Source organism: Ochotona curzoniae, unplaced genomic scaffold (assembly GCF_017591425.1).
Source record: "Ochotona curzoniae isolate NIBS_2020 unplaced genomic scaffold, NIBS_Ocur_1.0 scaffold_461, whole genome shotgun sequence".
Lineage (NCBI taxonomy): Eukaryota > Metazoa > Chordata > Mammalia > Lagomorpha > Ochotonidae > Ochotona > Ochotona curzoniae.
Window position 1 is genome coordinate 11998551 of NW_024467120.1, and position 26499 is coordinate 12025049.

The 26499-nt window shown below is 46.3% G+C and overlaps 1 protein-coding gene across 2 annotated transcripts; it reads left to right on the top strand.

The window, feature by feature from the left end:
* Positions 1-15243: 15243 nt before the first annotated feature.
* Positions 15244-23531, top strand: LOC121147809 (butyrophilin subfamily 1 member A1-like). Of its 2 annotated transcripts, XM_040967719.1 has the most exons (6): positions 15244-15459; positions 19379-19543; positions 19852-19872; positions 19955-19981; positions 21023-21049; positions 22338-23531. In XM_040967719.1, exons 1-6 carry the CDS (start codon positions 15336-15338, stop codon positions 22853-22855), a joined length of 882 nt encoding a protein of 293 aa, XP_040823653.1. In that variant the 5' UTR covers positions 15244-15335; the 3' UTR covers positions 22856-23531. The 2 variants fall into 2 exon arrangements, with proteins under 2 accessions (XP_040823653.1, XP_040823655.1); XM_040967721.1 differs by lacking the exon at positions 19852-19872.
* Positions 23532-26499: the final 2968 nt, after the last annotated feature.

Genomic DNA, 26499 nt, shown 5'->3' on the forward strand with positions numbered 1-26499 from the left:
CCCCACACCTAACTTCTCTATTCACCTCCTAACCTGGCCTTCCTGGTTTTTTTTTTTCCCCCTGCATCAAAACACTGTCCCTTCCATCATTTTCTCTGCCTCCAAACTGCTTCTTGTTCGTATCTTCCTGCTGCTGTTTCATTTGCCTTGCTTACCTGGTTTACTCCCTTTGTTGAAAAAAATACATATAAGCATTTTTGGGGAGCGGTGGTGCGATAAGAAATAGAGACCTTCTGTTTAAGCCGGTCGCTGGAACGTGGGGGGAAGTCGCGAAGAGTGGCCAAGAGCGATCCCTTTGCACCCAGGGAGACCGGTTTTGAGATGGTTTCCAAAGCCAACCTTCATCTTAACCGGGACTTTAGATCCACGAGGGCTGGGGAATTGTCGCGCTTCCGCCTAAGACTGCACCTGCCAGCACCCTGCGTCCTCTTAACTGTCGGGACACAGGTCAGTTTTGTTAGGAGTGGCAGAAGCTAGGCAGATGTGATGAGGGCCCGGCTCCCTGGAGGAGGCACTGAGGTGTGGGACTTTAGTGAAAATCCCTGGTCACAGCCTAGGCACTCAGCAGAGCCGACACATCTGCCCAGCCACGGCTGCGGGCACAAACAAGCGACCTCCAGGACTGGTGACTTAGCGCGTAACAATCGGGTCGAATCAGCTGACCAATCCAAACAGTCCCTCTCCAGCTCCCCTGGTTACGGCCCCGAGGGATTCTTCTGCAGTCGCCCCTGGAGCGCAGCGAACTTTGCCTTGCCGTCCCTCCTTGGTGTCGGTGCGCTTTAGTTTTGTGGGGCCGAGACGACGAGGCTTGCCTTTAGCACCTGCAGCTTCTCCCGTGGGCTCGTCCGAGATCGCTGGAAGGCTGAGTCCAGGCGGGAGGCTTCTCCTCCCGGGAGCTCGACCTTCTCGGCCGGAGTCCTCCGTGGAGTGACCTGTTGATGAGGCGGCTGCTGGTCGGGTTTAAAGAATTGTGTGATCGGCAGAGTTACAAGGGGAAGGGGGAGGATTGAAGAAGGAGGGAGGGAAGGAACAAAGGAGAAAGAGAGTGGTTGTAAGATTAGGGTAGTGAATACAGTTTTAAGTAATGATAAGGATTAATTAGGGATCTTAACTTAGTGAGCAGATGAGGAAAAAGCCATGAATCATAAAAAGCTGTTTGAGTATTAGACAACAGTAGAGCTGTAGTAATTGGGTATTGATAATCTAGCTGCTAATTTTGTTTCTTTTTTTTTAAGATTTATTTATTTTTATTGGAAAGGCAGACATACAGAGAGGAGGAGAGACAGAGAGGAAGATCTTCTGTCCGATGATTCACTCCCCAAGTGAGCGCAACGGCCGATGCTGTGCCGATCTGAAGCCAGGATGCAGGAACTTCCTCCAGGTCTCCCACATGGGACAATTTTGCCCTCCAGGATAAGCTGGGCCTCTGACTCCTCAGAACTGATGCCCCCTGAGGCAGGGCCCCAGACCTTTCCCCTTCTCTGGCCAAGTCGATCTAGGATCCATCACCCCTGGAGCCACTTCAGCCTCTTGTCTTCCTCTACCTTGTGTCTTCATCACTCCCCAACACAGCACCCTTCCCACTGACCCACAGCACCTCCAGGATTCTTTTCTTTTGCAAGACCCAAGACAGAATAAACAGGATATGGAGAGTTTTCCAGATGATCCTGAGCAATATAATGCGGTTTTCAGAAGTTTCACCCAGGTGTTGGGGTTACCCTGAACGGTGTAATATCACTTCTTAATTAGACTCCAATAGGCAAAAAAAAAAAAAAAAAGGAGCAGCAGCTGAGTCTGGGAACAGACTTGATGGGTGTGAGCCCTGGGAGAGAAACTTTTCCCACTGGTCCACCTATAGTTCCCAGACAAAACCCTCAGTATGATCTTAATTGTCTCCAGGGAATGTGACAGAGAAAGTGTGGGGCCGGGTTGGCAAGAGTACAACCATCTTGCTGAAAGAATTTTAGTGACTAAGCTTCATTCCTCTGAAATTGCTGCTGCCCTCCCCTTTGCTGCATACTAAAGATAAGCTTGTGTGTTTTCCCATCTCATCACATTGCCCTGCATGCTAAAAATAAGCATGTCGCTTCCTGACTTAAGTTTGTAATCCCCCGCCAAGGCAGTATGGCCAATGAGAACATGATAAGACATGCTCACTCAACACTGAAAACCTTAAACACTGATGGAAAATGCGAGTCAGGGTTTTCATCCGTTCCCGTTGTGACAGGGATGGTTGGTAAGACCTCGTTTGAGCCCGAGTTTGCTTCGGTGCCAGCCTCGGCGAGATCTCTGGCAGATTAGTGACTTGGGCATAATAAACACATTAGACAGCCCATGTCCTGGAGGACTTACAGGAACGAGGATTGAGCCATTAAATTGAAGTCATCCATGGACCTGAAGTAGTCTATCTCAGGACTTTCATAATAGGAATAAAAAACTAGCTGAAGTGTCCCTTGATCGCTGTTTCAGAATGCTTGCCATGTGAGGTTCTTGTATAGGATGGTTATTTTTTTAATCCTTAGGTGAAGTCCCTCTTACTAACTATGTCAATTTACCACTGTTTCCTACTTTCAAGCAATGGCCAGGTACATGAACTTCTGCAGTATATATTCTAGAAGTAACTAAACTACCTCTTAATAGGATGAGTTGTGTCCCTGCCCCTCCCCCCATGTTGAAATACAAAGTGACTTTACTTAAACCCAGCTTTGAGGGTTGGGATTAGGGAGTGGGGGCTACAGGGAAGAGGGGAGGCTTTGATATTCCAACGCAGGGTTTGTCGGGTCAAGCTTAACCAAGGCAGACACAGAAGCACTGATGCCCACCCAGTGGGCAGGCAGCAGACCGGGCTGAAATTCCCACTGCCTGGGCACAGCAGAGGCCTTTTCCTCACCAGCAATCTGAGAAGGAGGGGAGTTTGCTTGATTCCTTTGAGGAAGATTTGCCTACTCAGGACAGGGCTCCCGCATGAAACAATGCTCAACTTATCTAAAAGAAACGTGTAGTCCTGTGCTCCGGAATCGGTGGCACACCGAAACCCCCTTCTCCTCCCACTGAAGACTGAGTTCTTTGCTTTCCCATGGGTCCTCGAGGCCTAGACTCAGGACCCAACAAGTGCGGCGAGCGCCGCGGCCATCAGGGGGCGGAGGAGCCTTCAGATTACCGCAGAGAGAGGACAGGGTGAGAGTCACCCAGGAGTGAAGGAGGGCGCAGGCGGAGCTATGGGAGGACCTCCGAGAGGGACGGAGGGGAAAGGGGCGGAGTCGGAGAGAGGCGAGGAGAGATAACTAAAAGCCAGGCAGGGAAGAGCTAATTGCTGAAAGGAAATAGCAACAGGACAGAAAGCAGCTGGGGACACTTGCAAGCGCTTGACACTATACCATGTGTCACTTCGTGTTCATAGTAACAATCCAGTTAAATAGTGACTGCTGTCCTCATTGTATTTTTCTGGTGAAATATTGCATTTGTACATGACACTGCAGAGTAACATGGGGTGAGCGTTTGGACTCACAGGCTTTGACCTACAGTTGACAGATTAGATGTGGACAATAAGAGATGTTTGAATGATGGTGTCACCAAATGTTGCACTCCTTCGAGCTCAGGCACAAGGCAGAGGGGCAAGAGAGAAGCTAAGGAACATAGTATGTCAGCAGGTGACAAATTCAGAGAGAGAAAAAAAGAGGGTTGTGACAGAGAAGACAGCAACGTGTGTGTTGGGGGAGGTGTTCAGATATATCTAAGTTGGCAAAAACTGCATGTTGGCAAAAATGGACAGCATGACGCTGAGAAATACATGTATATTGTGGCATGTGTAGATCAAGCTAATTAACATATGCATTACCTCCAAAACTTGTTCGTCTGTGATGAGAAAACTGAAAATGTACTCTGTGAGGGATCTTCAAGGACATGATAATGTTAGTAACTGTAGTCACGGCTTGTTCGTGTCAAGGGAGGTTTTTGGGCAGCGTCTTCGTCTGTAATATCAGGGCAAGAATTCCCACCAAAACTTCTGAACAGAAAGTGAGTTTGTACATGAAGAGTAAAGCTTTAGCATACGTGTTAACCACAGAGAGACACTGAAAGGGGACTTCATCACTGTAATGAAAACATTGGGAGCGGGCCCGGCGCGGTGGCACAAGTGGTTAAAGGTCCTCGCCTTGCACGCCCGGGATCCCATATGGGTGCCGCTTCTAATCCCAGCAGCCCCGCTTCCCTTCCAGCTCCCTGCCTGTGGCCTGGGAAAGCAGTCGGGGACGGCCCAAAGCTTTGGGAACCTGCACCCACGGAAGATCTTCCTCTCTGTCTCTCCTCTCTGTATATCCGCCTTTCCAATGAAAAATAATAAAAATAAATCTTTAAAAAAAAAAAAGAGTTGCTTTGAAAAAAAAAAAAAGAAAGAAAACATTGGGAGCGTTATATTGGAGGGATTGGATTAACTTTTTTTTCTCAGCTCCACAGCAATAAGCAGAAGAGAAAGGGCCACAAAGGGACAGATTTTGCTCCACAGGAGAATTTTCTCACAATGGCCTTTTGTCTATCCTGTGAGATAATGACTCGTTATTTAGAGACTTTTCAATCAAGTGTAGGACTGGCCCCGGCCCTGGTGGCCTCATCAAAACGAAGTCGCTCATGCTCAAGTTCTGTGCCACTTCTGAGGAATCAGGAGAGTGGGCAATGCCAGCCAAACAGGAAACAACCAAATAGCAGAAGGAAGTTCTGTCTGCTTTCAGCTTTAGGGAGGAAGCAGCTTTGAAGCAAGCCATCTGCTTTTCCTTCTCGGTTCTGCTCTGTGACATGAACCCCGTCTTCCATTCAGCACGCTGGAACACTCATCCCCTTCTACAGAATGAGATGTTGCCTGACTCCAAAACTATAAGTAAAAGCCAATCACCATCCTTAAGCCTGATTGTCTATAGCTTCGTACTTTTACAGAATGCTAAGCAGATGCTTGATTGTGGCTGGGGAAGGGTGTTGTGGGGAAGAAGTTGTACACTTGGAGAGCACCTGTGTTCAACAAGCTTTACGATTCCTGCCAAACTGCACAGGTTATAATCCACCTGAAACTGAACAATAGATCGGGCAGAAAGGTACTAGATTCTTTTTTGAACTCTTCCAGCCATCACTTTGTAGATAAGCATGGAATTTACATCCCAGTGAAATACATTTGTTTTATGACGCTAACAAATATCAGGTGGCCTCACATCCTTTTGCCTTACTCTCACTAAGTGGAAATGATTTCCATAGTGGTTTTATGGTGTCAAGACTGTGACTAGGCCCGGCATGGTACCTAGCGACGGGAGTCCTCACCTTGAATGCACCAGGGTCCCATGGAGGTGCCAGTTCTGGTCCTGGTGGCCCTGCTTCCCATCCAGCTCCCTGCTTGTGGCCTGGGAAGGCAGTCAAGGACGCCCCAAGCCCTTGCAACCCTACACCTGTGTGGGAGACCCAGAAGAGCTGCTGGCTCCTGGCTTTGGATCGACAAGGCGCCAGCCATTGTGGCCACCTGAGGGGTGAGTCATTGGACGGAAGATTTTCCTCTCTGTCTCTGTTCCTATCTGTATATTTGACTTTGCAGTGAAAATAGAAAAAATTAAAAAAAAAGACTGAATAACGGTTCACTATTTTCTCCACTAGCATACAGATTCAGCACAGCATAGTAGTTGCAGATTACAGAAAGTTGCAGATAACAGAGATCTGGCTCTAAATCCCAGCCATCAAAACTAGCCTTTTGGCCTAATGGGATAAACTGCCATCCTGTCCTTGGGCCCTTGCATACACATGGGAGACCCAGAAGAGACTCCTGGCTCTCAGCTTTGAATCAGCTCAGCTCTGGTACTTATGGCTATTTGGAGAGTGAAGCAGCAAATGGAAGATTTTCTGTGACTTTGCCTTCCAAATAATTATGTTGATAATCTTTACATAGTTGATTCGGGCACAAAGAGTCAAGGGCTACAGGAAAATGGGTGAGATCTTTGTTTCGATGGTATTGCTTTTTTTTTTTTTTTTCTGTATTTGGGTAAGGGGAGAGAAAAGGGAAGAAGCCCCACCCAGCCTCCCACCCAGCCTCCCACCCTCCCAGGGTCCCTGACATGGGGCATGCTCCGAGGGCACTGCTCAAGTGGTTTTAAAAGTCCAACAGTTCTGAATTGCTGCCAATGTCACCATTCCAAGCATGATGAAATTTCTCCAGGATCTACTGGCTGATAGAGTCTACCTTAGCAAATAAATAAATCTTTAAAAAGGTCATCTCCTCGTGACCTGGCCAGGTTACCTGACTTCTCCATGCCTCAGTTTCCTTGTTTGCAGAGGGAGCTTTTCATGTCACCTGCCAGAGGTTCAGCAGGCCTGTCAGGTACATGCATCCAGTGAAGACAGATGCTCTTAGAAGTCCAGCTTTCTCTCCCACACTGTATGTGAGGCCAACGTGTGGGATTTCAGAAGTTTACATTCATGGTATCCAATTTAAAAATAATTTTCTGATTTTTGAATGAAATGATACATATACAAGTTACTAGAATAATGCCTGTCAAAGAGTAAGCCAATAATTAATAAAATCAGTTCTCTTTCTCTGTTAACTGACTGTGCACATGCTAATAACCTGACTTTGAACTTTTTAATTCAAATAAGTATAAAAATGTTATCTGTGGTAGAGGCCTGCCCAATGTCGGAAAAAAACTTATGGAGAGAGTGAAAGATAGTCATTTTCTCTCCTTGGTGGTTGCAACCGTTTCTTTCGCTTTTTTTTTTTAAAGATTTATTTCTTTTTATTAGAAAGTCAGACACATAGAGAGGAGAGAGAGAGAGAGAGATCTTCCATCCATTGATTCGCTCCCCAAGTGGTCACAACGGCCGGAGCTAAGGCAGTCCAAAGCCAGGAGCCAGACTTTCTGATCTCCCACGTGGGTACAGAGTCCCAAAGCTTTGAGCCGTCCTCCACTGCTTTCCCAAGCCACAAACAGGGAGCTGGATGGGAAGCAGGGCCACCAGGATTGCACCTATATAGTATCCCACCGCATGCAAGGTGAGGACTTAATCTGCTAGGCTACTGCACCAGGCCCCTGGTTGTAACCATTTCAACCCTTGTTCGTCTGCACAAAACAAGGTACCATTTAGTATATGTGTGTATGTGAAAGAAATAGTAGATGACTTAATGGAGACTGGTTAAACCTTAGCAGCAATTATGCATGCATGCAGTTTTATATCAATTTCTATAGCCATCATATAGCATTAATATACTCAAAAAATTAATATACTCAAAAAGACATAAGAAGGGCCTGGCGGTGTGGCCTAGCAGGTAAAGTCCTCGCCTAGAACCGGTGCCAGGATCCCATATGGGTGCCGGTTCTAATCCTAGCAGCTCTACTTCCCATTCAGCTCCCTGCTTGTGGCCTGGGAAAGCAGTCAAGGATGGCCCAAAGCCTTGGGACCCTGCACCCATGTGGGATACCCGAAAGAAGTTCCTGGATCCTGGATTGGCATAGCATCGGCCGTTGCGCTCACTTGTGGCGTGAATCATCGGATGGAAGCTCTTCCTCTCTGTCTCTCCTCCTCTCTGTATATCTGACTTTCCAATGAAAATAAATAGATCTTTAAAAAAAAAAAAAGACATAAGAAATGCCTGTGTTTGTTCAGAGCTCAGTCTTTTGGATGCATCTCAAACTGAGTCTTTTGCTGGTGTGATAATAACAGTAAAGACTTCTTTCGGTTAAAGGCCTTGATGTCTCTCAGTTCATGAATCCCATAACACGTTGAGACAACTAAGGAATTTATGTATGACAAGAACTGGATCATTCACAGAAACTACAACGCCATCCGTTTTACTGGGCATGCTAGAGGCGCCAAGTTTATGCAATAAAAAAGTATTTATCAAAAGAAAAAAGCATTTATCAGAAACTCATCCTAAAATGCTTGTGAGTGCAGCATGTGGGGAAAAAAGCCAGGATGGGGAGGTGAAAGTTTTCATCTGGCAATGTCAAAATGTGGAAGTTAACCGGTCCTGCCGGCAGGGGTCTCTCTACTCTTGGGTTGATTGAAAATTTCCATAATAAAACATTTAAAAGTAGGCTGAAAAGAATAAGAAAAGCTTCTTAGTACATCGATTAGATCATCAAGAAAGTAAGCTCCCCAAGTGGTCATTAATAATCCCTTAGGGGAGAAAAACACATATTTATTGATTCATTTCTCAAATCTTTACCAAGTACCCTGGATGTGGTGGTACATCCAAAGTGGTACATTCAAGGGAGAGGAGTTGTCCAGAAGTGCCAGTGTCAGTGTGCCGCTGACAGCCGCTTTCACCTGCTGTAGAGTTCCAGCACTATAAATTCTCATGCATCCGTGGATTGCGGCCTTTTAACCCCATTTGCGTTCGCTTCCAAGGCCAGTTTGTGAAATTTGAGAAGTTCGGTTACGTGATATCCTGTTTCCTCTGGGTCTTTGGTTTCAGTGGCCCTGGCTGACTTTTTAACCTTGTGCCTTATCAAACAAGTTGTGCAAGGCAAGACCCTTATTTATTTCATATTTGCATACCTGAAAGAAATGGAATACTTACTGCTTGACAGAGCACAGATGCCAAAATCATTGGTTAAAGGGAGAGAGAGAAAGCAAGAGACACAGAGAAAGAGAGAGAGAGAAAATGAAAGAGCACAGCAAATTATTATTGTTTGCCTTTGACTTAAAAGCTTGTTTGCTCTACTCTTTTCCACAGCATTTTTTCCCCCCAACTAACAGACTTTGAAATGCAGCATTCCCTAAGAGCAGGCACGTGAGCAGGTATTTTCAGGTGGGAGTATCTTGCCTCTAAGATCATCCTTTATCCAAATCGTGCCTTGGAGTTAATCATGACTCTTAAGACTTTCTCTTGGGTCGGGAGATCAAGAGTCTCCCTCCTCCTGGTCCTTCCTACCTTTACCCTGGTGAATGATGAAATGCTCAGAGCTGCACACTGGTGAGCCTCAGACCTCACCCAGCAAGTCTTTCCTCTACCATGACAGGAGATGCTGATACAACTGTTCATTCTGCACTGGCGGTGTGTGTAAGGAGCAGCACTCAGAGGGACATATCTGATACGGCCTCACACTGAGCAGCTGGTACACCACACTGGCAATTTCCCATTGCCAACACTCCAATCTGCATGGTGGGCAGAGTAGGGGCTGGCAATTGTGGACACCTATGATTCCATCAGGATAGTATACACTTAAAGTTGTAAAGGTACAATCTGGTCATGGCTAGGTGAATGGCTTGGCATTCTTGCTAGACCGGTGCAAATTTCATAAGCTGTGAGGAAGAGGAAATGGTGCCAGGTCCAGGGTGGGATATTCGAATAACTCCTTACAGACATGTTGGCTCATTCCTGGGGGCTGAGGAGCTGAGAAAGTAGATGTTCAGAGCCTAAAGCCACTGGGAGAGAGGGAGGGAGGAGGGTAAGGAGGAGGTCCTGAGATGCTCACTGAGGCACCTGGAAAGGAAGCAGCATAACCCCTGGGGTCATCCCAGATTGGGAGGGTTTTTATCTAAAGGGGAAATGCAGAAAGGTCTGGAAAGTCACCTGGCCTGGCTGTTTGATAAAGGGAAAGGGCAGGTCAAAAGCCTCCTACTGAGTGACATAAAGATGATGTCAAAGTCTTCTGGTCTTCCATCAACTGGTTCATTCCCCAAGTGGCCACAATGACTGGAACTGAGCAAATCCGAAGTTAGAAGCCAGGAACTTCTGAGTCTACCTTGCAGCTGCAGAGTCCCAAGGCTTTGGGGCATCCTCAACTGCTTTAAACCACAAGCAAGGAGGTGGAAAGGAAAGGCAGTAGCTGGGATATGAACTAGTAACCATATGGGAATCCCCTGGTGCATGCAAGGTGAAGACTTAGCCACTAGGCTATCCTGTTCATTTTTATAAGTCATTACTTTAAATTTAGAGTCTGGGCACACAAAGACTGGGCTTGCTGCTGGATGGTTTGTGGGGAAGGCAGGAGAGATAGGTCAGACACAAGCAGGTGTAGGCTGGTTTCAAGGACTGGGGGCACAGAGAGAGGAATACAGCGCTGGCTTCCTGTTGTGGGGCACTGACACTGTTAGTTATTTTAAAAGGTTAGAGTTCTAGTTCATAGGATATTATGATATTGTTATGTGCAGCTAAATCCTGCAACCTGGTTTTTTACCGTGAGCTGAAAACACCAGAAGCAATGAGGTATCTTAGGTGGTTTATTCCAGCTGGGCAGGAAGGGGGCGGGGGTCCGGAGAAGTGGTGGAGATCAGGGCAAAAGGGCAAGGGAGGCCTGAAGGAGAAAAGAGAAAGCTGTGCCTGGGGGCCTTTTTGTCTTAAGTGTGTGTGTGGGGGGCTGGCCAGGGGGTGGAGGGATTGAGGTCAAGGCCCCAGGGGATTGGTGCCTGCAGGTGAATGCTTAGGGATGATTGGTGAGTGAGCAGAGTTGGGGAAGGGGCTGGAAGATTGTGGGTGGGATTCTCAGGTAGAATGCCAAGTTATATCTGATTGGTGGATGGCTAGACTGGCGTGAACTTCGTGAGCTGTGAGGAAGAGGAAAGGGTGCCAGGTCCAGGGTGGAATATTTGTATAACTCCTTACAGAAAGGAGGAAGAGACAGAGAGGAAGATCTTTCATCTGATGATTCACTGCCCAAGTGACCACAACGGCCGGAGCTGAGCCCATCCAAAGCCAGGAGCCAGGAACCTCCTCCAGGTCTCCCACACAGGTGCAGGGTCCCAAGGGCTTGGGCCATCCTTGACTGCTTTCCCAGGCCACAAGCAGGGAGCTTGATGGGAATCAGAGCTGCTGGGATAAGAACCGGCGCCAATATGGGATTCTGGCGCGTTCAAGGAAAGGACTTCAGCGGCTAGGCCACCATGTCGGGCTCCTGCAGGGTGGTTAATCCCACTGTTAGGGTGGCAGCTATTCTAGCTTCAGAAGTTTCAGGACATGGCAGCTTTTATACCAAAACCTAAGCAGCAAATATAAGGTGAGAGGAAGAGACAGAGGAGCTGAGACCAGACACAATCTGGAAGAACAGTGGCAGTGATGAAAGGGCAAGTGCTGTCCTGGCAAGGACCACCAGTTTGGAGATCAGTGGTGATGCTGAAGGGGCAAGCTCACCCAGAGATGACACTGTCACTCTGACCTCTCTGGTCCATGGCAGCACATTCCTTCCTCTTGGCCGAGTGTCCCTTTTCCCTTTATAAGTCACTGCCTTTACAAGGTTGGCCCTTGTTTTCCACTGACAGAATAATCCTATGGGCACGAAGCCTCTCAGATGCAATGCAGAGGCAGGGCCGCCAATTCTAGTTTCCAAATACCTGAGAACAAGACTCTTGCCCCATAGGAAGCCTCTAGGACTGGCACACAGTAAAGAATGAACAGGAGAAAGATCAAATTTCAGAAAACCCATTATGAGCTTGGGCACATTAGTTACAGCATCGTCAACTTGAACATCAGCAAAAGGAAAAGGAGAAGAGGAGCAGCTAGAATAAACCAGGGAGACTGAGTTTTAAGAAAGCCTGGATTCCAGAAAGGCAGAATTAATAAAATGAAAGGAAGGCAGTGTTGTAGCTTCCCTCTTCTGGCCTAGGAATGTTGTGAATGTTCATATGGCTAAAAGAAATCAATGATGGCTTCCTGGAGCAGGCAATATTTGAAGACAAAAACGAAAGAGGGAGCTAAGCACCAGCCTGTCACAGTCCAGGCAGGAAATGGTGATTGGGGTAGGAAATTCATTAAAGAGTTTAGTGAAGGGACCATTACTGAAAATCAAGGGAGCATTTAAGGGACATGAGCAGGGACATTCTATGGTATTGTGATATGCCCTGAGGCTACAGCAAGAGCCACTACTGGGGACTGGGGAACAGGAGAAAAGCATTTCTGAAGTGAAGGAGTCTTGTATTCAGTACAAAGTCCCCCCAGGGGCTATGGCTGCCACAATAGGGAGGTGGTTCTTTCACCTGCTTAGGGAGGAGATTGGAGATGGGGGTCAGTCCCCATGTGCAGGGCAGACTGGAAAAGATCAGGGAAGAGGGAAGAAGGTTATTTATTTATCTATTTAGATTTACTTATTTTTATTGGAATGTCAGATTTGCAGAGAGAAGGAGAGACAAATAGATCTTTTATACGCTGGTTCACTCCCCAAGTGGCCGCAACAGCTGAAGCTGAGCCAATCCAAAGCCAAGAACCAGGAGCTTCTTCATGGTCTCCTACATAGATGCAGGGTCCCAAGGCCTTGGGCTGTCTTTCACTGCTTTTCCTAGACCACAAGCGGGGAGCTGGATTGGAAGTGGAGCAGCTAGGACAAGAAAAAGTGGAATGCTGTGCTTGGAGGCAGAAGATTAGCCAATTAACTTTGTGCTGGGCCCTGAGAGGGGGGTTTATAAATGAAGAACAATCAGACCAAATACTTCCCTTTAAGCTTTTTCAGTCCAGAAGGAAAGCTGGATGTGGAGTAAGGGTTAGTAGAGCCACAGGTAGTAATTACTGGGTGTTCTATTCTAGACACTGCGTTTCCCACACATACCAGCCCTGGTTCCACCTTTAAAGCCTTCCGTTGAAGCCATCACTGCTGTTTGGCTCATTTGGTTGGGTGGGTGAACATCATGCCCAGATTCACATAGCCTGTCAAGCTGCCTGAGCCTAATGTGATCCCCATGCTGTAATCTTCCGGCTCATACTCCCAATTACACTGCAGCCCACTGGCAAGGGCAGCTACACACTTTGTCTGGAGTGTTGTACTTAAATGCTGCTACCACTGGAAAGGGTTCAGATTTTGAAATGAAACTTGCATGCACTTGTCTCAGCAAAGTTTATTAGTTTGTTAATTAATTATGCCTTACTTGCTATGTGTCTCTCCTGAGACTTCTCCAAGTTGTATTTGCAAGTCTTTACCCTTTTCTCAACCTCCATTAAAAAAACTGTAGGTTTCTCTGACTTCATTCCTCCCGAGCTTACTTTCTACCCATGAGCCCATGCTGATATTGCCCGCACTTACTTGTAAATCATTGTAAGACCACAGAAATGGAAAGTGTTCAGCAGATGTATTTGACATTATTGGGTGTTTGTGTATGTATGTGTGTCTGCTTCAATATAAAATGTGTTTTTTTTTTTTCTAGCTTGCTCTCCATTTGCATGATCCCCATCCCCCAGTCATGTCATCTACTCTTTCTCACTCCCTCACCAGGTATTGCTCAGTCTGGTAAGCACTGCAGCCTCACACCAAGTGGCCTAAACATCAGTGTTGTGGGTGAGGCTATGTGTGGTCCGATCTCTAGGCAAAGTCTTTCCCCATGAAATTACCACTCTTGCATCAGAAGTGCAGGGAGAAGAGGGACAGAGTCCAGAGTCCATGCCGTCATGACCTACTTCAGCACTGGAGATGGGGAGAAGTGGTGTGAGACTTGGCCTCTCAGCTGGTCTGATTCCCTATCCACACAGGGTTCAGGACAGCCCTACAGGCAGCAGTGTCTGGCTCAAGCTCATGCTCTTGCTTCCAACTGTGCTCTGGCTGGAGATGCAGGAAGTAAGGTGAGTGCTGAGTGTATTCTTGGCCAAGCACAGCATTTGAATCACCAAGAAAACAAAGATTGGGTCCATCAGAGGAGCACAGATGAGCTGAGCTGCCCAGGCTGGGCTCAGGGAGCTGCCTGCTGGGCAGGCTCAGCTGTGGGGAATAAGGACTGTTTAGAGGGCTCCTTGGAACCCTGACTCTACCTGGCAGCTGTGTGTGTGGCACACAGCAAACACATAGGACTCGGCTCAGAAACTGCACTGGGATCCTTTTGCTGAGCAGACCCAGAATAAAGGGAGGGACAGGAGAAGAACCATAATCTCAGAAATCAGAATTGCCACAGTGCTTAGAGGAACTCTAGAGCTCAGTGGTGCAGTCTAAGCTGGAATCCCATTAAGGGACCAGCTCCAGGTCGCTCATCTGAGTGTCAGATCTGAAATAGGTACCAGGTCTATGACTTCTAAGGACTCTATTGAGACATTGATTTTTTTTTTCTACAGCAGTCCCTAATAAATAGGAAAAAAGAACTGAAGACACATTTTTTTTTTTCATGGTAGCAAAGTGGATTCTGGGGATACTGGGGAAAGCTTTCAGATTCAAACACTTGGGATCTTCTCAGGCTGCTGTGTCAACTCCTCCTCTGTCTTCGCATATGTAGAAGCTGCTGGCCATAGTTAGGTGTGGTTCCCTGAGAGGCAGTGGGAAATCGTTACTGCATATATTGACTTGTGCAACCACAACTACAGAAAGAAAAAATATTGGGTATAATGAATCTACAGTTAGTTCATTGATGGTTGTCAGAAGGCAATGAGCTCATGGGAGCTACCTTAAAGCTGCCTTGACCTTCCAAGGCAGCAAGTGCAGGTGGGAAAAAGTGTTGTCATCAAAATATGCATCATATACATACGCCCAGTTTCCTGCTTCATACTATAATTTAGCCCAAAAAAAAAAAAAAGTTTTCCAAATTATAGAACTTGTTGAACTCCAATCATCGATGTTCAGAGAGGAAATGACTCGCTGATGGCCACCCAGCCATTAAACTTTTGTCCTGTAACAGGCCAGAAAGTAACCCTTTGTGTTATAGGTTTTCTGATGTTCAATGTAATTCATATTTATTATGAAAACTAGAGAGAAACATGTTTTTAGGCATGGGGAGGGGATGCCAGCAGCAGAGCAGTCCCAGGACCACCACTGAGAGAATTTTCTTGCATTCCTCTGGTCTTCCTACCCTGTCAAGTGTTTCCTGGGTCAGGCTGTCCTCTACCACCTGCCTCCCACATTCACAGCAGCATCTTGCATCTGTCCACTGCCCTGCTGCACTCGTCTGCTTCCTCAACTAGCACTCCAAATGGACTAGCCTTCATCCACCCCACAAATAGTATTGGAGAGGCTCCTATCTTTAGGGTTGCCTGATTTCATAAATGAAAACACAACATATTTCATTTGACAAATTGACCCTTCTTTGCTTTTGGTACTAGGGACTTAGTAGAGGATGAAATACAAGTGTCTCTCCCTTCATAGAACTTACTTTTCAGAGCAAGGTGACAGATCACACACAAAGAAAACCAAACTGGTTATGATCTGATAGGTGCTGTGAGCAAAAAGCAAACAGGTATTCAGGTCGCTTGGGGGTTGCTCAGGGGAGGGGTGTCCAGTGTCCTCCCTTCACTCCTGCCTGGCTCCACCTCTTGCCCTTGCTAATAGAGAGTAACCCTTGAAACAACTGGCTCTCCTGGCTGAGCTGTAGAGAACAATCAGCTCCCCAACCTTCTCTCCCCAAGGTGAAGCAGCAAGTGCTTGGAGATACAGCATCTGCTGGCGCAGTTGTCTGCGATCATCCTCATGGACAAGGATGGGACCAGTCAGCGCCTCAGAGGGAGGCGATACCCCATCGTGGCCTCTGAATGCTCCCCATTTGCACAAGGATGGAACCTCTCCGAAGCCATTGCTAGACAGAAGAAGGCAGGTGAGGACGCTGTTTGAAAGACTAGAGAGTCTACCTATGTGTTCTGCTTGCTCCTCTTAGCCCTTTCACAAATGATCTCGATGATTCCTGAAAAGTCCCTTTTTCTGGACTGTTTAAAGTGTTAGTTCAAGTTTCTGGAGGAAGAGGATATTCATATGTCTAATATTTTATCTAATAGCTTACTACTTTGTATGAAGTCCTGCTACCCACTGTGTGCTTAAGAAAGACTAATATTGTTGAAAAATATGACTGGGATGGTCAAGTGTTATGACTCAGTGGGTGAAGCAGCAACTTGGAATGCCTGTGTGTCCTGGATCTGGAGTGTCTAGAATGGAGCCCTGTCTCCAGTTCTGAGCCAGCTTCCTGCTAATGCTAACCCTGGGAGGCAGCAGGTGATGGCTCAAGAAGCCAGTTCTCTGCCACCCACCTGGGAGACTCAGAATAAGTTTTTGGTTCCTGACCAAAGCCAAGCTAATGTAGGCATCTGGAGAGTCAACCAGCAGCTAGTACATCTATCACTTTCTGTTACTCCTCCAAATTAATTTTTAAAAATAAGCTTTAAAAAGCATACATGGGTGTCCTTTTAGTGGAATACTGGTAACTCTGAAGAGACGGATGACAATTTATAGAACAATGGTAATAACTTGCACAGCTCCTGCTGCTTGGTGCAAATGACTTTTCACTGACAGAGAATACACATTTCTCTAAGTCAAATTCTCATTTGAAAGAGTTAACATTTTTACCAGTCTCCTCATTCATTAGTCAACGAAACAAAATCTCTGATATAAATTCTTATATTGTTACTCTTTTTGTAAATTACCCTTTTGTTTAAGATTCTATTTTTATTAGAAAGTCATATATGTAATATATATGTATGTCAGAGAGGAGGAAAGACAGATAGGAAGATCTTCTGTTTGCTGACTCACTCCCCAAGTGGCCACAAAGGCCAGAGCTTAGCCAATTCGAAGTCAGGAGAGCTAAAAGCCTCTTCCGGGTCTCCCATGTGGGTGCAGGGTCCAAGGCTTTGGGCCATCCTCTGCTGTTTTCCAAGACCACAAGCAGGGAGCTGGATGGGAAACGGGGCTGCCAGGATTAGGTTTCCACTCCCAAGATGCCAGTGTCTGGAAAATTATGAAATCCTTATGACGTATATGGCAAAGGCTCCACACTGTCTGATCGAGGGAGGACTTTATTTATTTATTTATTTATTATTTATCTATTAATTTATTTATAATTTTCCCTGCCACGTCCCCAAATCCCCTTACCCCCACCAAATTCCCCTATCATTACTATAGAATAGCTCTCCATAAACAGTCACGTGTTCATCATTGTGGGCACGGACAATGGCAGAGTCCAGCCTCCCATCGTCAAGATACAGCTAATAGTTTCATTAGTACTCCATTTTTGATCTGGAAGTTCAGAAGCACACTGCACTGCATCCTCACATCTGGACATGATAGTCTCCATTACACAGTCACCTCACATTCCTCTTAAATGAAAAGCCACAATACAAAGTCAGAGGGAGGACTTTCAAGGAAGAACACACTCAGCAAATGAAGATGGCCTGCTGGGGATAATGACCAATCAAACAAAAAACCCAAAGTGCAGATTTCAGGACAAGGTGCCAGGGACTTGCTCATTGAAACCCATTCCATTCCTTTAGGAAGATGACAGGGACTGGCTGCTCCCTGTCTCTTTAATGCCCACAACAATAATAGCTGTCCAATATTTGGCAGAAATTTACTTGGGAAATTACATTGGCATTAGGCCATTACATTTCTATACACTTATAGCTGCTCTGGCTGTAGAGATCAACTTTAGTTTATTGGCTTGCCTTTTTCTGTGCAAATCATGCATCGCTGACTTTGCAAAATATCTCTACAAAGGATTACTGTCCACACAGCCCTTGCATTCTTACTGTTTCCAACTCAGTGCTATTTATTAGACTTACTGAATGGGCCAAATGCTAAGTAAAACTCAGAAGAAAACAAACACATAAAAGTTATTGTATGGGAGCAGCTCAGTAGCATAGTGGTTAAAGTCCTTGCCTTGCACGTGCTGAGATCCAATACGGTCACCAGTTCTAATCCCAGTGGCCCTGCTTCCCATCCAGCTCCCTGCTTGTGGCCTGGGAAAGCAGTTGAGAACAGGCCAAATCCTCAGGACCCTGCACCCATGTGGGAGACCCAGAAGAGTTCCTGGTTCCTGGCTTCAGATTGGTTCAGGTTCAGCCGTTGCGCTCACTTGGAGAATGAACCAACCCACGGAAGATCTTCCTCTCTGTCTCTCCTCTCTGTATATCCGCCTTTCCAATAAAAATAAATAAATCTTTAAAAAAAAAAGTTATTGTATGTTGCCATCCCACAGCAATGGACTTGGTACACGGAACCTATAATAACACGCATGGACTACTGACTGATGGTTGTCACCTGTGCCACTGCTGCCGCATACCCTGAGCCTAGCGGAGGGACTAGGGTTACAAAAAAGAGAACACACAGTGGGTCATTCTTGTAAAGAGACTGCCATTTATTCAAAGTTGGCCTGCCTCTTTTATAGTCTGCCTAATTCCTCCCAGTACTTTCCCAATGCTCAAGCAACTTCTAAGCTCCCCTGGCGGCATCTTAGAAAAAGGGGAAGCAAGAAAGAGGGAACTCACGGTCAAGCCAGGGGCTAAATGTATCAGGCCAAGATTGCCCATCCTGTAACACCTTGAGAAACAAGCTAAGCTGTGGAGTTAACCCTTGGGAGACTGGGGCCTACAGACGGTCAATAGCCCAAGTTTATTAGCGGCATCAGACTATACACTGAGGGTCATATGGGATAAAGAAGTAAGCTTATCAACAAAACCCATCAACTGTTTCTATACTTTTGTTTGGAACTCCTTTTGTTTTGTATATTCTACCAGCTGTTCTCATTCACATGCTGTCCACTCAACTGTTCTCATCCAAATGATATCCAATCAGTTATACAAAAGGTATCCAGTTGGTTGTTATACAAATATTATCCCATCAATTGTAATCCTGTGCTCGCTGACCTTCCATGGTCATAATGTCCTTCTACAATTGTAGATGATTAAGTTCTCATCTTGCATTTCTTGTTGATCTGGAAGAGCCAAAAATGAAGATAATGCTACTGCATTCTCCATTTTATAAAGCAGAAAATCGAGACAGACATTATATGGTTTAGCTGAAGCCGTATGTAAAATAAGCAGAGGAAAGGGGATGGTCCTTGGAATGCTTCTTTATTACTTTGTAAAGGCTGATGGAATTTTATTTTTCGAGGGAGAGGAACAGAAGCAACCAGATACATAGAGAGCTGCCATCTGCAAGCTCACTCATCAAACGCCAACAACAGGCTGAAGCCAGGACCCAGGAACTCAATCCAGATCTCATTCGTGGGTCTTCACCATGACCTCTCAGGGTTTTTGTGTTTGTTTGTTTGTTTGTTTGGCAGGAAACTGGAGTCAGGAGTGAAGTTTGGAACTGAACCTGGGCATTTCCAAGTGGGTGGTGGTGAAGAGGCCTCCATTCAGTACCAGAGACTCCTAATTCACACTGTAGTCCCCTTCCCACCCAGATGTCACTCAACAACAGAGCAACTTGAGGTTCTCAGGTTCAAGGGACACTCTGCAGGAACCTCTTCTTCAGACTTGAGAAAAGGGGAGCACTTTCCTTTGATACCCCAAGGTGACTTTATCCATCCCCCTTCTCTTTTTCATTTTGACTCTGGGTCCCAGAGGCTTTTTTTTTCCCCGTCTTAATGACTGACAAATTTGTTGCTTGCTTAATCATTCAGTATGGGGCCAAGCTTGGAATCACCGTCCTTGTGGAGCCCTCTGCCACAGGGCCAGACCAGTGACACATCTACTGTTCGACTCCAACACCCACAGCCCATGATGCTTTACTGCTTCTCTCCACAGGAGTGATGCTTAGCTGCTCTTACCCTGGTCCTCCCTTCCTAAACGACTGTCCAAGGACATCCATTCATACCTCATTCCTGGTGCTGTTGACACTTCTCTTGGCGGGTGCAGTTGGCGTCATCTGGAAACTTTACCGTGACAAAGAGCAGGAACGCTGGAACAAAGGTACACCCCTCAGAAAGCCAAGACAGTGAGGTCCAAAGACTATGGTGACAGGATTGCATGGAGGGAGAGAAGTGTGGAAACATCAGGAGGGTCTTCTTACTCAGGTTGTTAGTGTGGTCTTCTTCACTCAGACCCGTCAATCTGACCCCAAAACTTTAGCCCTGACCATAACCTTGAGATCCCAGCACTGAGATCTCTTACAGGACTCATGTGCGCAGACCTGGGAAGGGGAAGTCGCACAGAACCTTTCACTAGGTAGATTGGCTGGTCAGTTGTGGACTTCTGATAAGTTACTTATCCTTTTACAGAGAAACTCCAAGGAGAGCTCCGTAAGTTCTATGCTTCCCTCTCTACTGGGTAAGACCTGGTGACAAGCCAGCTAACTCACAAGGTTTCTTTGTTCTACTTCAGGCTGGAGAAAAGCTCAAAAACTGGATGGTAAGTAAGAACTGCTTTTAATCCAGGGCTTTACCTCCCTGATTTAGCAGATTCCATTATCTTGATTCGTGTCCTCGATGCTCTGCTCTTACACCACTTGAAGACTTACTCCAAATGTCCCCATTTCCTCAGGCCAACTTTTTCAGAGATTTTCCCCTTCAGTCTTTAGCTAACCCCTTGATTCTATAGCAGGCACCTGCTGATAGCTTCTACACAGGTAGACCAGAGAGTTGTGAGCACAGGAATCATATCTAGATCTTTGGGAGCGGAAAGCAGCATTTACTGAGGTTCTGTGCTGGCTCCTCTCCAACTAACACAAAGCAGGTCTCTTGCATGCCCCCCAGATGAAGAGACAGAGACCGTTAGAGATTAACCAACCAGCTTTGGGTTCCATGACTGATGAGTCATGGGTAACAGCTAGAGCCAGGGGAACACTGTGGGCCAGCAGGCAGTGTGTCACGGTATCCAAGACATATAAGCAGCTGCTCCAAATAAGATATAAAGAAAGTGCACTCCAGAGAGCCCCTGATGACCAGCAAGAGGTGATATGATAACCAAGAGATATAGATGTCCCCTAATGAGGCTAATGAGATAAAAAAAAAAAAAGGCCAGATTTCTGGGCAGTTGGTCACCCTTACTGCATGTAGGACCCTGCAGCAGGTCTTGATGAGATGCAAGAGAAGATGGCTCTAACTCCTGTGTCACCACAAGCATAAGGAGACCCTGGTTACACGAAGAGGGTGCTGAACCCAGCACCAGGTCCTGATTGATGGAAGCATCCCCTGACCTGGTGGGTGCTGGAGCTTGTCAGCTTCCAAGGCATAGAGGCATCTGGCTTTGGCACTGGGGACACAAGAGAGTCCATTTCCTCTGGCCCCGATGCTTGTCACCATCTTTGAAAGGGGCACAAGGAGGGGAAGCCAGGGAACTCCCAGAGGAAAGTGAAGAAGGAACAAAGGAGGGCAGAAAGAGGCAGCACCAGCCCAAAGGATTAGGGTTTTCAGAGCTGGGGAGCACTCATGCCTCTTCTTTCTGTTGCAGACTGGAGAAAGGCCCGGTCCTATGCTGGTGAGTGGCGTCCAGAGGTCTGAGGCCAGAAGCTCCTCGGGAAGGGGCCTTAGTGGTTTTCCTCTACCATGCCACTGCAGCTGGTGGCCTGGCTGTGTTCCTGGAGTTCCCACTGAGCACCTGGGCCTTTATGCTTCCAAGCAGTGCAGATTCTTGCTCCTGCCTAGGGCCCTTCCCACCCACTTACTCTCAGGTCTTTCTGCTCCTGCATGTTTTAAGCAGCAGGAGCACTATAGGTCCTAAGTCTTCAATTTACATAAGCCAGCCTTACAGAGGTCACGGGCATCTTGGTGGCAGACCTGGTACTTCAGCTGACCAGAGCATCTGTCCCCTCAGAGCACAGGTGCCACCTCAAGGGAAGATCGCCATGGGGAACCCTTGAAGGCATCGATGCATTAAGTCTTTTAGATTGCCTTCTCAAACAGCCAACATTGCAAGCAGCCTTCATCATGTACAAGGCACAGTCTGAGTGCTGTGCCTCTATTACCCCTTCAGGAACTCCAGCAACAGCTTCAGAACTAGGTACCACTATGATCTCCACTTAATCTGCAAAGATGGGCAAAAATCATGCTGTGAGAAAACAAAACAAAACAAAAAACACCTGGCGTCAAGTCGCATACCTAGGAAGAGATGATGCTGAGATATAAATTTAAGGAGTTTGTCCCAAACAGTCTATTTTTTAATCTGTTTGTTTTTAAAGATCTACTTATTTACTTGAAAAACAAAAGTCCAGTGCAGAAGGGTGCCCATGGATCTGCCTGGAAGAGGTTAGACTTTCCCTGGGGACCCAGAGAGGCTGAGAAATGTCACACAGCTGTGTTTCCAGCTTGAGAGGGAGCCAAGCTGGGGAGAACAGTTCAGTCTCTCTCACGTGAGTCCACTGAGCCTCTCAGCACCTGTATCAGGCTCAGAAATGATGTGGGCCTGCCTCCTTGAGTCTACTCTGGTAGGGGGGAGAGAAACAGCAAGCTGACAGTGCAGTGACACAGGAGTGCCTGATGGAGATGCTAAGGGAAGCCAGAAGACAGGTGGAGGAGAGATTCTGCAGTGGCTCATCTGCCAGCTCCGGGCATTGGACCTCCCAATCCCAGCACCCTGGAGTGTCTGCTTCTCATGAAAGTGCCAACTCTTTCCAGTGGCTGTCTGAGACTTGTCCTGGGGAAAGGCTGTCATTCCAGTTTTGTGAGCAAGGACAGAGCAGCTTCTTTCCCCCTTTTCCTGGTCCTTGTGGGTTCTGAGATGTCAGGCCTGACCTGGGATGAGCTCTTCTCTCTCCCTTCTTTCTCAGCTAAGGTGACTCTGGATCTGGACACAGCCTTTGCAGAACTCTTTCTGTCTGAAGATCGCCGAAGGGTGCAGCGCAGAAATTTGGGGCAGGAGCTCCCACAGAAGCCCGGGAGGTTTTTGTGTGAGCCCTGTGTGCTGGGCTACGAGGCCTTCTCTTCGGGGAGGCATTACTGGGAGGTAGAAGTGGGGGACAGGATTTTCTGGGAGCTTGGGGTGTGTGAAGATAATGTGGAAAGGATATGGGGCATCAGAGAGTCACCCCAACAAGGTGTCTGGGCCTTAGAATTCTGTGACACTAAGTATCATGCTCTCACCTCCCCACGGACACCCCTGCCCCTCAGTGAGCCCCTTAGTCGGTTGGGGATCTTCTTGAACTACGACGCAGGGGATGTCTCCTTCTACAACGCAACTGATGGGTCCCACCTCTACTCCTTCCCTCCAACCTCCTTCTCGAGGCCCCTCTTCCCTTTCTTCTGCCTGTGGTTTTATGATCCAACTCCTCTGACCATCTGCCACTGAGGCTGCAGGTACAGAAAGTTTCAGCTGCCCCTGCAGAAAGACCTGTTCCTGGGGTGGAACAATGACCTTGTGGACCAGAGCCCTTGGGCTTCCCTTCCTGGCTTCCATGAAGGTTGAGCCCTTGCGACTTTGCTTTCGGAGCTGCAGCCCTTTTTGTGCCAGTTCAAGAGGCTTGGTGAAGGCTAGGGTTCATGTGAGGAACTCCCTGGCCAACCAATAGAGCCGCAGAAGAACAGCACAACACCCCAGGCTCACATCAGGAAGGTCTGCTGGATGGAGCTGAAAAACTGAGAGGAACCTCAAAGGGAAACAAAGACAGAAATACTGATGGGAAGATTGGAGGGCTGGAGAAGGCTGTCTGACTTTTCATCTCTTCACATCATCAAGAAGAAAAGCAAAGCAATGCTCACCACAATTGTCTGCAATGTCTGTGTGATTGAACAGCAGCAGGAGGCTGCATCTGGGTGGGGCTTTGGCATTTCAGTCTGTTTTTACCCACCTGCACCCCAGGAGCTGTTTAAGTGCATGAAGAGTCCCTTCACCAGGGGAGCACACTCATCTGGGACTCAGCTGTCAAGCTATGTTCCATCATCTGATGCCAGATAATACCGTCTCTAAGAATCTATTACATGTGCTACCAAACAATTTCAATACAGTTTGCATTATTTTCATCCAATTTGTAGGTTTGTTTATTCTTCTTTTTTCAGTTCTTGCTGAAAATGTTTCACTTCAGCAGTTAAGGGAGTTCGGAGTAGCATTTAAGGTGCCACTTGGGGGCTTGGCAGGATAGCTCATTGGCTAAATCCTCACCTTCCAACTGCCAGGATTCCATATGGGTACCAATTCTTGTCCATTTCCCATTCTTCCATACCTGCAAGGTGAAAATATCTCTAATCCTGAGCATTAATGGAATCAGAATTACTTTACTACTTGATAATTACTACTTGAGAATTTACTACTGCTCCATTTTCCATCAAGCTCCTGTGATGACAGCATCTTTTAAATCTAACTAATGCTATCAAAATAATATTAATCTTTGAACTTTCCCAAAAATTTGTTTTACAATCCACTCTGAATATCCACTCTGAATCCACACTTCCTATACTAAAATATTTGTATGGCTATACCCAAAAAATAAACAAACATGACCTGACATATGTTAGTTAAAGGCTAAAATTACCCTAGAGGTCAAAATTATAAAGTATCCAAATAATATAGCATTAATTTAATACAATTATGACTGCAATAGTCACTTTGTCATTTATAATGATTGCTTGAGTATTGTGCATCAACAAGCAACGATCTGCAATAAATCTGAGAGACAGGTGCTGAATGAAAGCACAAAAATTAAGTTTCAGGAAAATGTCACCAACCAGCACAACAAAGAAGGAAGTAGAGATGGATGCTTAAAGACTGAGACAAAGGATTTGTCTCAGCAATTTCATCGTGCTTGGAATTGCGAGACTGGCAGCAGTTCAAAACTGTTGAATTATCAAAATCACTTGAGCAGGACCCTCAGAGCATGCCCCACATCAGGAACCTGGGATGGGTGAGAGGCTGGGTGGGGCTTCTTCCTTTATTTCCCCATTGGCCCCAGATGTAGAAAAAAAAAAGCAATAATGTGGAAACAATAGTCTTACCCACTTTCCTGTAGCCCGTGACCCTTTGTGCTCTATCAACTATGTAAAGATGTAAAGATTGTCAAAAAGAAAAAAGAAAAAAAAAAAAAAGACTGAGACAAAGGAATAGTTCAATGAAGCAGAGACCAGGAAATCCCAGTCTTTGCTATGCCAAGAGCCTCAAGTAGCCCAAGCATCGTCCATTTATTGATCAGCAGCAAATTTAGGTCACACAACTTAGGTCAATGGTTATTCACATTCTATATGAAGAAACTTGAAACACATAGGAAATTAGTTAAGAACAATCTGAAATGTACATGATGATTGGCAGTTTTGTTTTCTACACCATATATACATTCATCCAAGACAGCAGATACCAGACAGTTTAGCTCCCATGTCAAGACCCTCCTGATTCATTAACCTGTGACCTCCTATATCAAGAGTTCCCATACATACAAACCACAGATCTTTGTGTGTGTGTCCACAACATGATTGCGAGAGTCCAATGGAGCATGGTGTTCTTACATTCATTAATGGCTTCACTGGGCAACTCCTGATAAGCAGAGACAAGTACGGACAGTGATCACCTTCAAGAGAGATTCAGAACTGCCTCAGCCCAACAGTGGCTTGATTTAAAAAGACCCCTAGGGCTCAGCACAAAGGCTCCATGGCTAAGTCTTTGCCTTGCAAGCGCTGGGGTCCGATATGGACTCCAGTTTGTGTTCCTGCTTCTCATCCAGCTCCCTGCTTATAGCCTGGGAAAGCAGTAGAGGAGGGCCCAAAGTCTTGAGACCCTGCACCTGCATGGGAGACTCAGAAGAAACTCTTGCCGCCTAGCTTTGGATTGGCTCAGCTCTGGCCATTGCAGCCATTTAAGGAAATCAGCCGATGAAAGATCTTTCTTTTTTTTTTATTGTTGCTTACATTGTATTATGTAGTACAGCTCCATAGGCGCTGGGGATTCCCCCCACCCCTCCTGATCTTTCTATCTGTCTTTCCTTCTCTCTGTAATCTACTTTTCTGATAAAAAATAAATAAACTTTTGGAAACAGGGCCCTTGACCTTGATATGCCTGACAAGCCTACCGTGAAGCATGGTGTGCCTTCACCTAGGGATATTTCTTCTGGGAAACCTCCAAAAAGAAACAATGCAGTAGTTCAGTGCTTAACTCTGGGTCAGACTCCGGGCAGCTTTGGCCTAGGGGGAGCTTAATGCAAAAAACTTTGACACATGAGCGCTGGGCTGTCATAGAGCTGTTCATAGAAGCTGTTGCCACAGACCAGGGTCTCATCTACATCTTTGCCCTGCCAGCTCCCACCTGTGCATCACCTTTGGGAGCAGTTTTAATTACATAATTCAGACTACCTCTGGGAAAGGAATATGTTCATCACTAGTCATTGGTGGATGTTAAATCCATATTCCTTTTAACTGGTAAATGCTAAACAAAAACCAATATTCATTGTCATTTGTGTCACAGCTCACCATTTATCCCCATCATGGCATGTGTCAAGTTCTATTTGTTGAATGAATAATCCTCACATTGCTTCTCGGCCTTTTGACCAAGATCAAGTGTAGTATGGATAATCCTCACTCTTAATCTGTGCTTTTCCTGCACTTTAAATCAATCTACCACAGCAGAAGGGTCCACGTACCCACTCTACTCCCCATTTTCACAATTCATTACATTGTGACATTTACACAATATTCTTATGGGTTAATTTTCTATAATTCCATAATGAATGAACACAAATGAAGAGGCTTAAAACAACACAGGGCAGACACCATTGCACAGTGAGTTGAACTATTGCCCACAATGCCCACATCACATTTCAGAGTGTCAGTTTGAGTCCAGAACAACTACCTGTTAATGTGCCTGGAAGACAGTGTAAAACAATTCAAGTACTTGGGCCCCAGCGACCCATGAGGGAGACCTAGATGGATTTCCTCATCAGGGAGGTGACACATAGAAATATACTTTTGTTGCTTTAAAGGTTAGGGTTTATTGCAATTCAGAAAGAATCAGCT

Coding starts and splice junctions, on each gene's coding strand:
- LOC121147809 (XM_040967719.1), top strand. CDS start 15,336: ATGGACAAGGATGGGACCAGTCAGCGCCTCAGAGGGAGGCGATACCCC. Junction 15,460..19,378: donor TGCTAGACAGAAGAAGGCAG/GTGAGGACGCTG, acceptor TTCTCTCCACAG/GAGTGATGCTTAGCTGCTCT. Junction 19,982..21,022: donor AAAAGCTCAAAAACTGGATG/GTAAGTAAGAAC, acceptor TTTCTGTTGCAG/ACTGGAGAAAGGCCCGGTCC.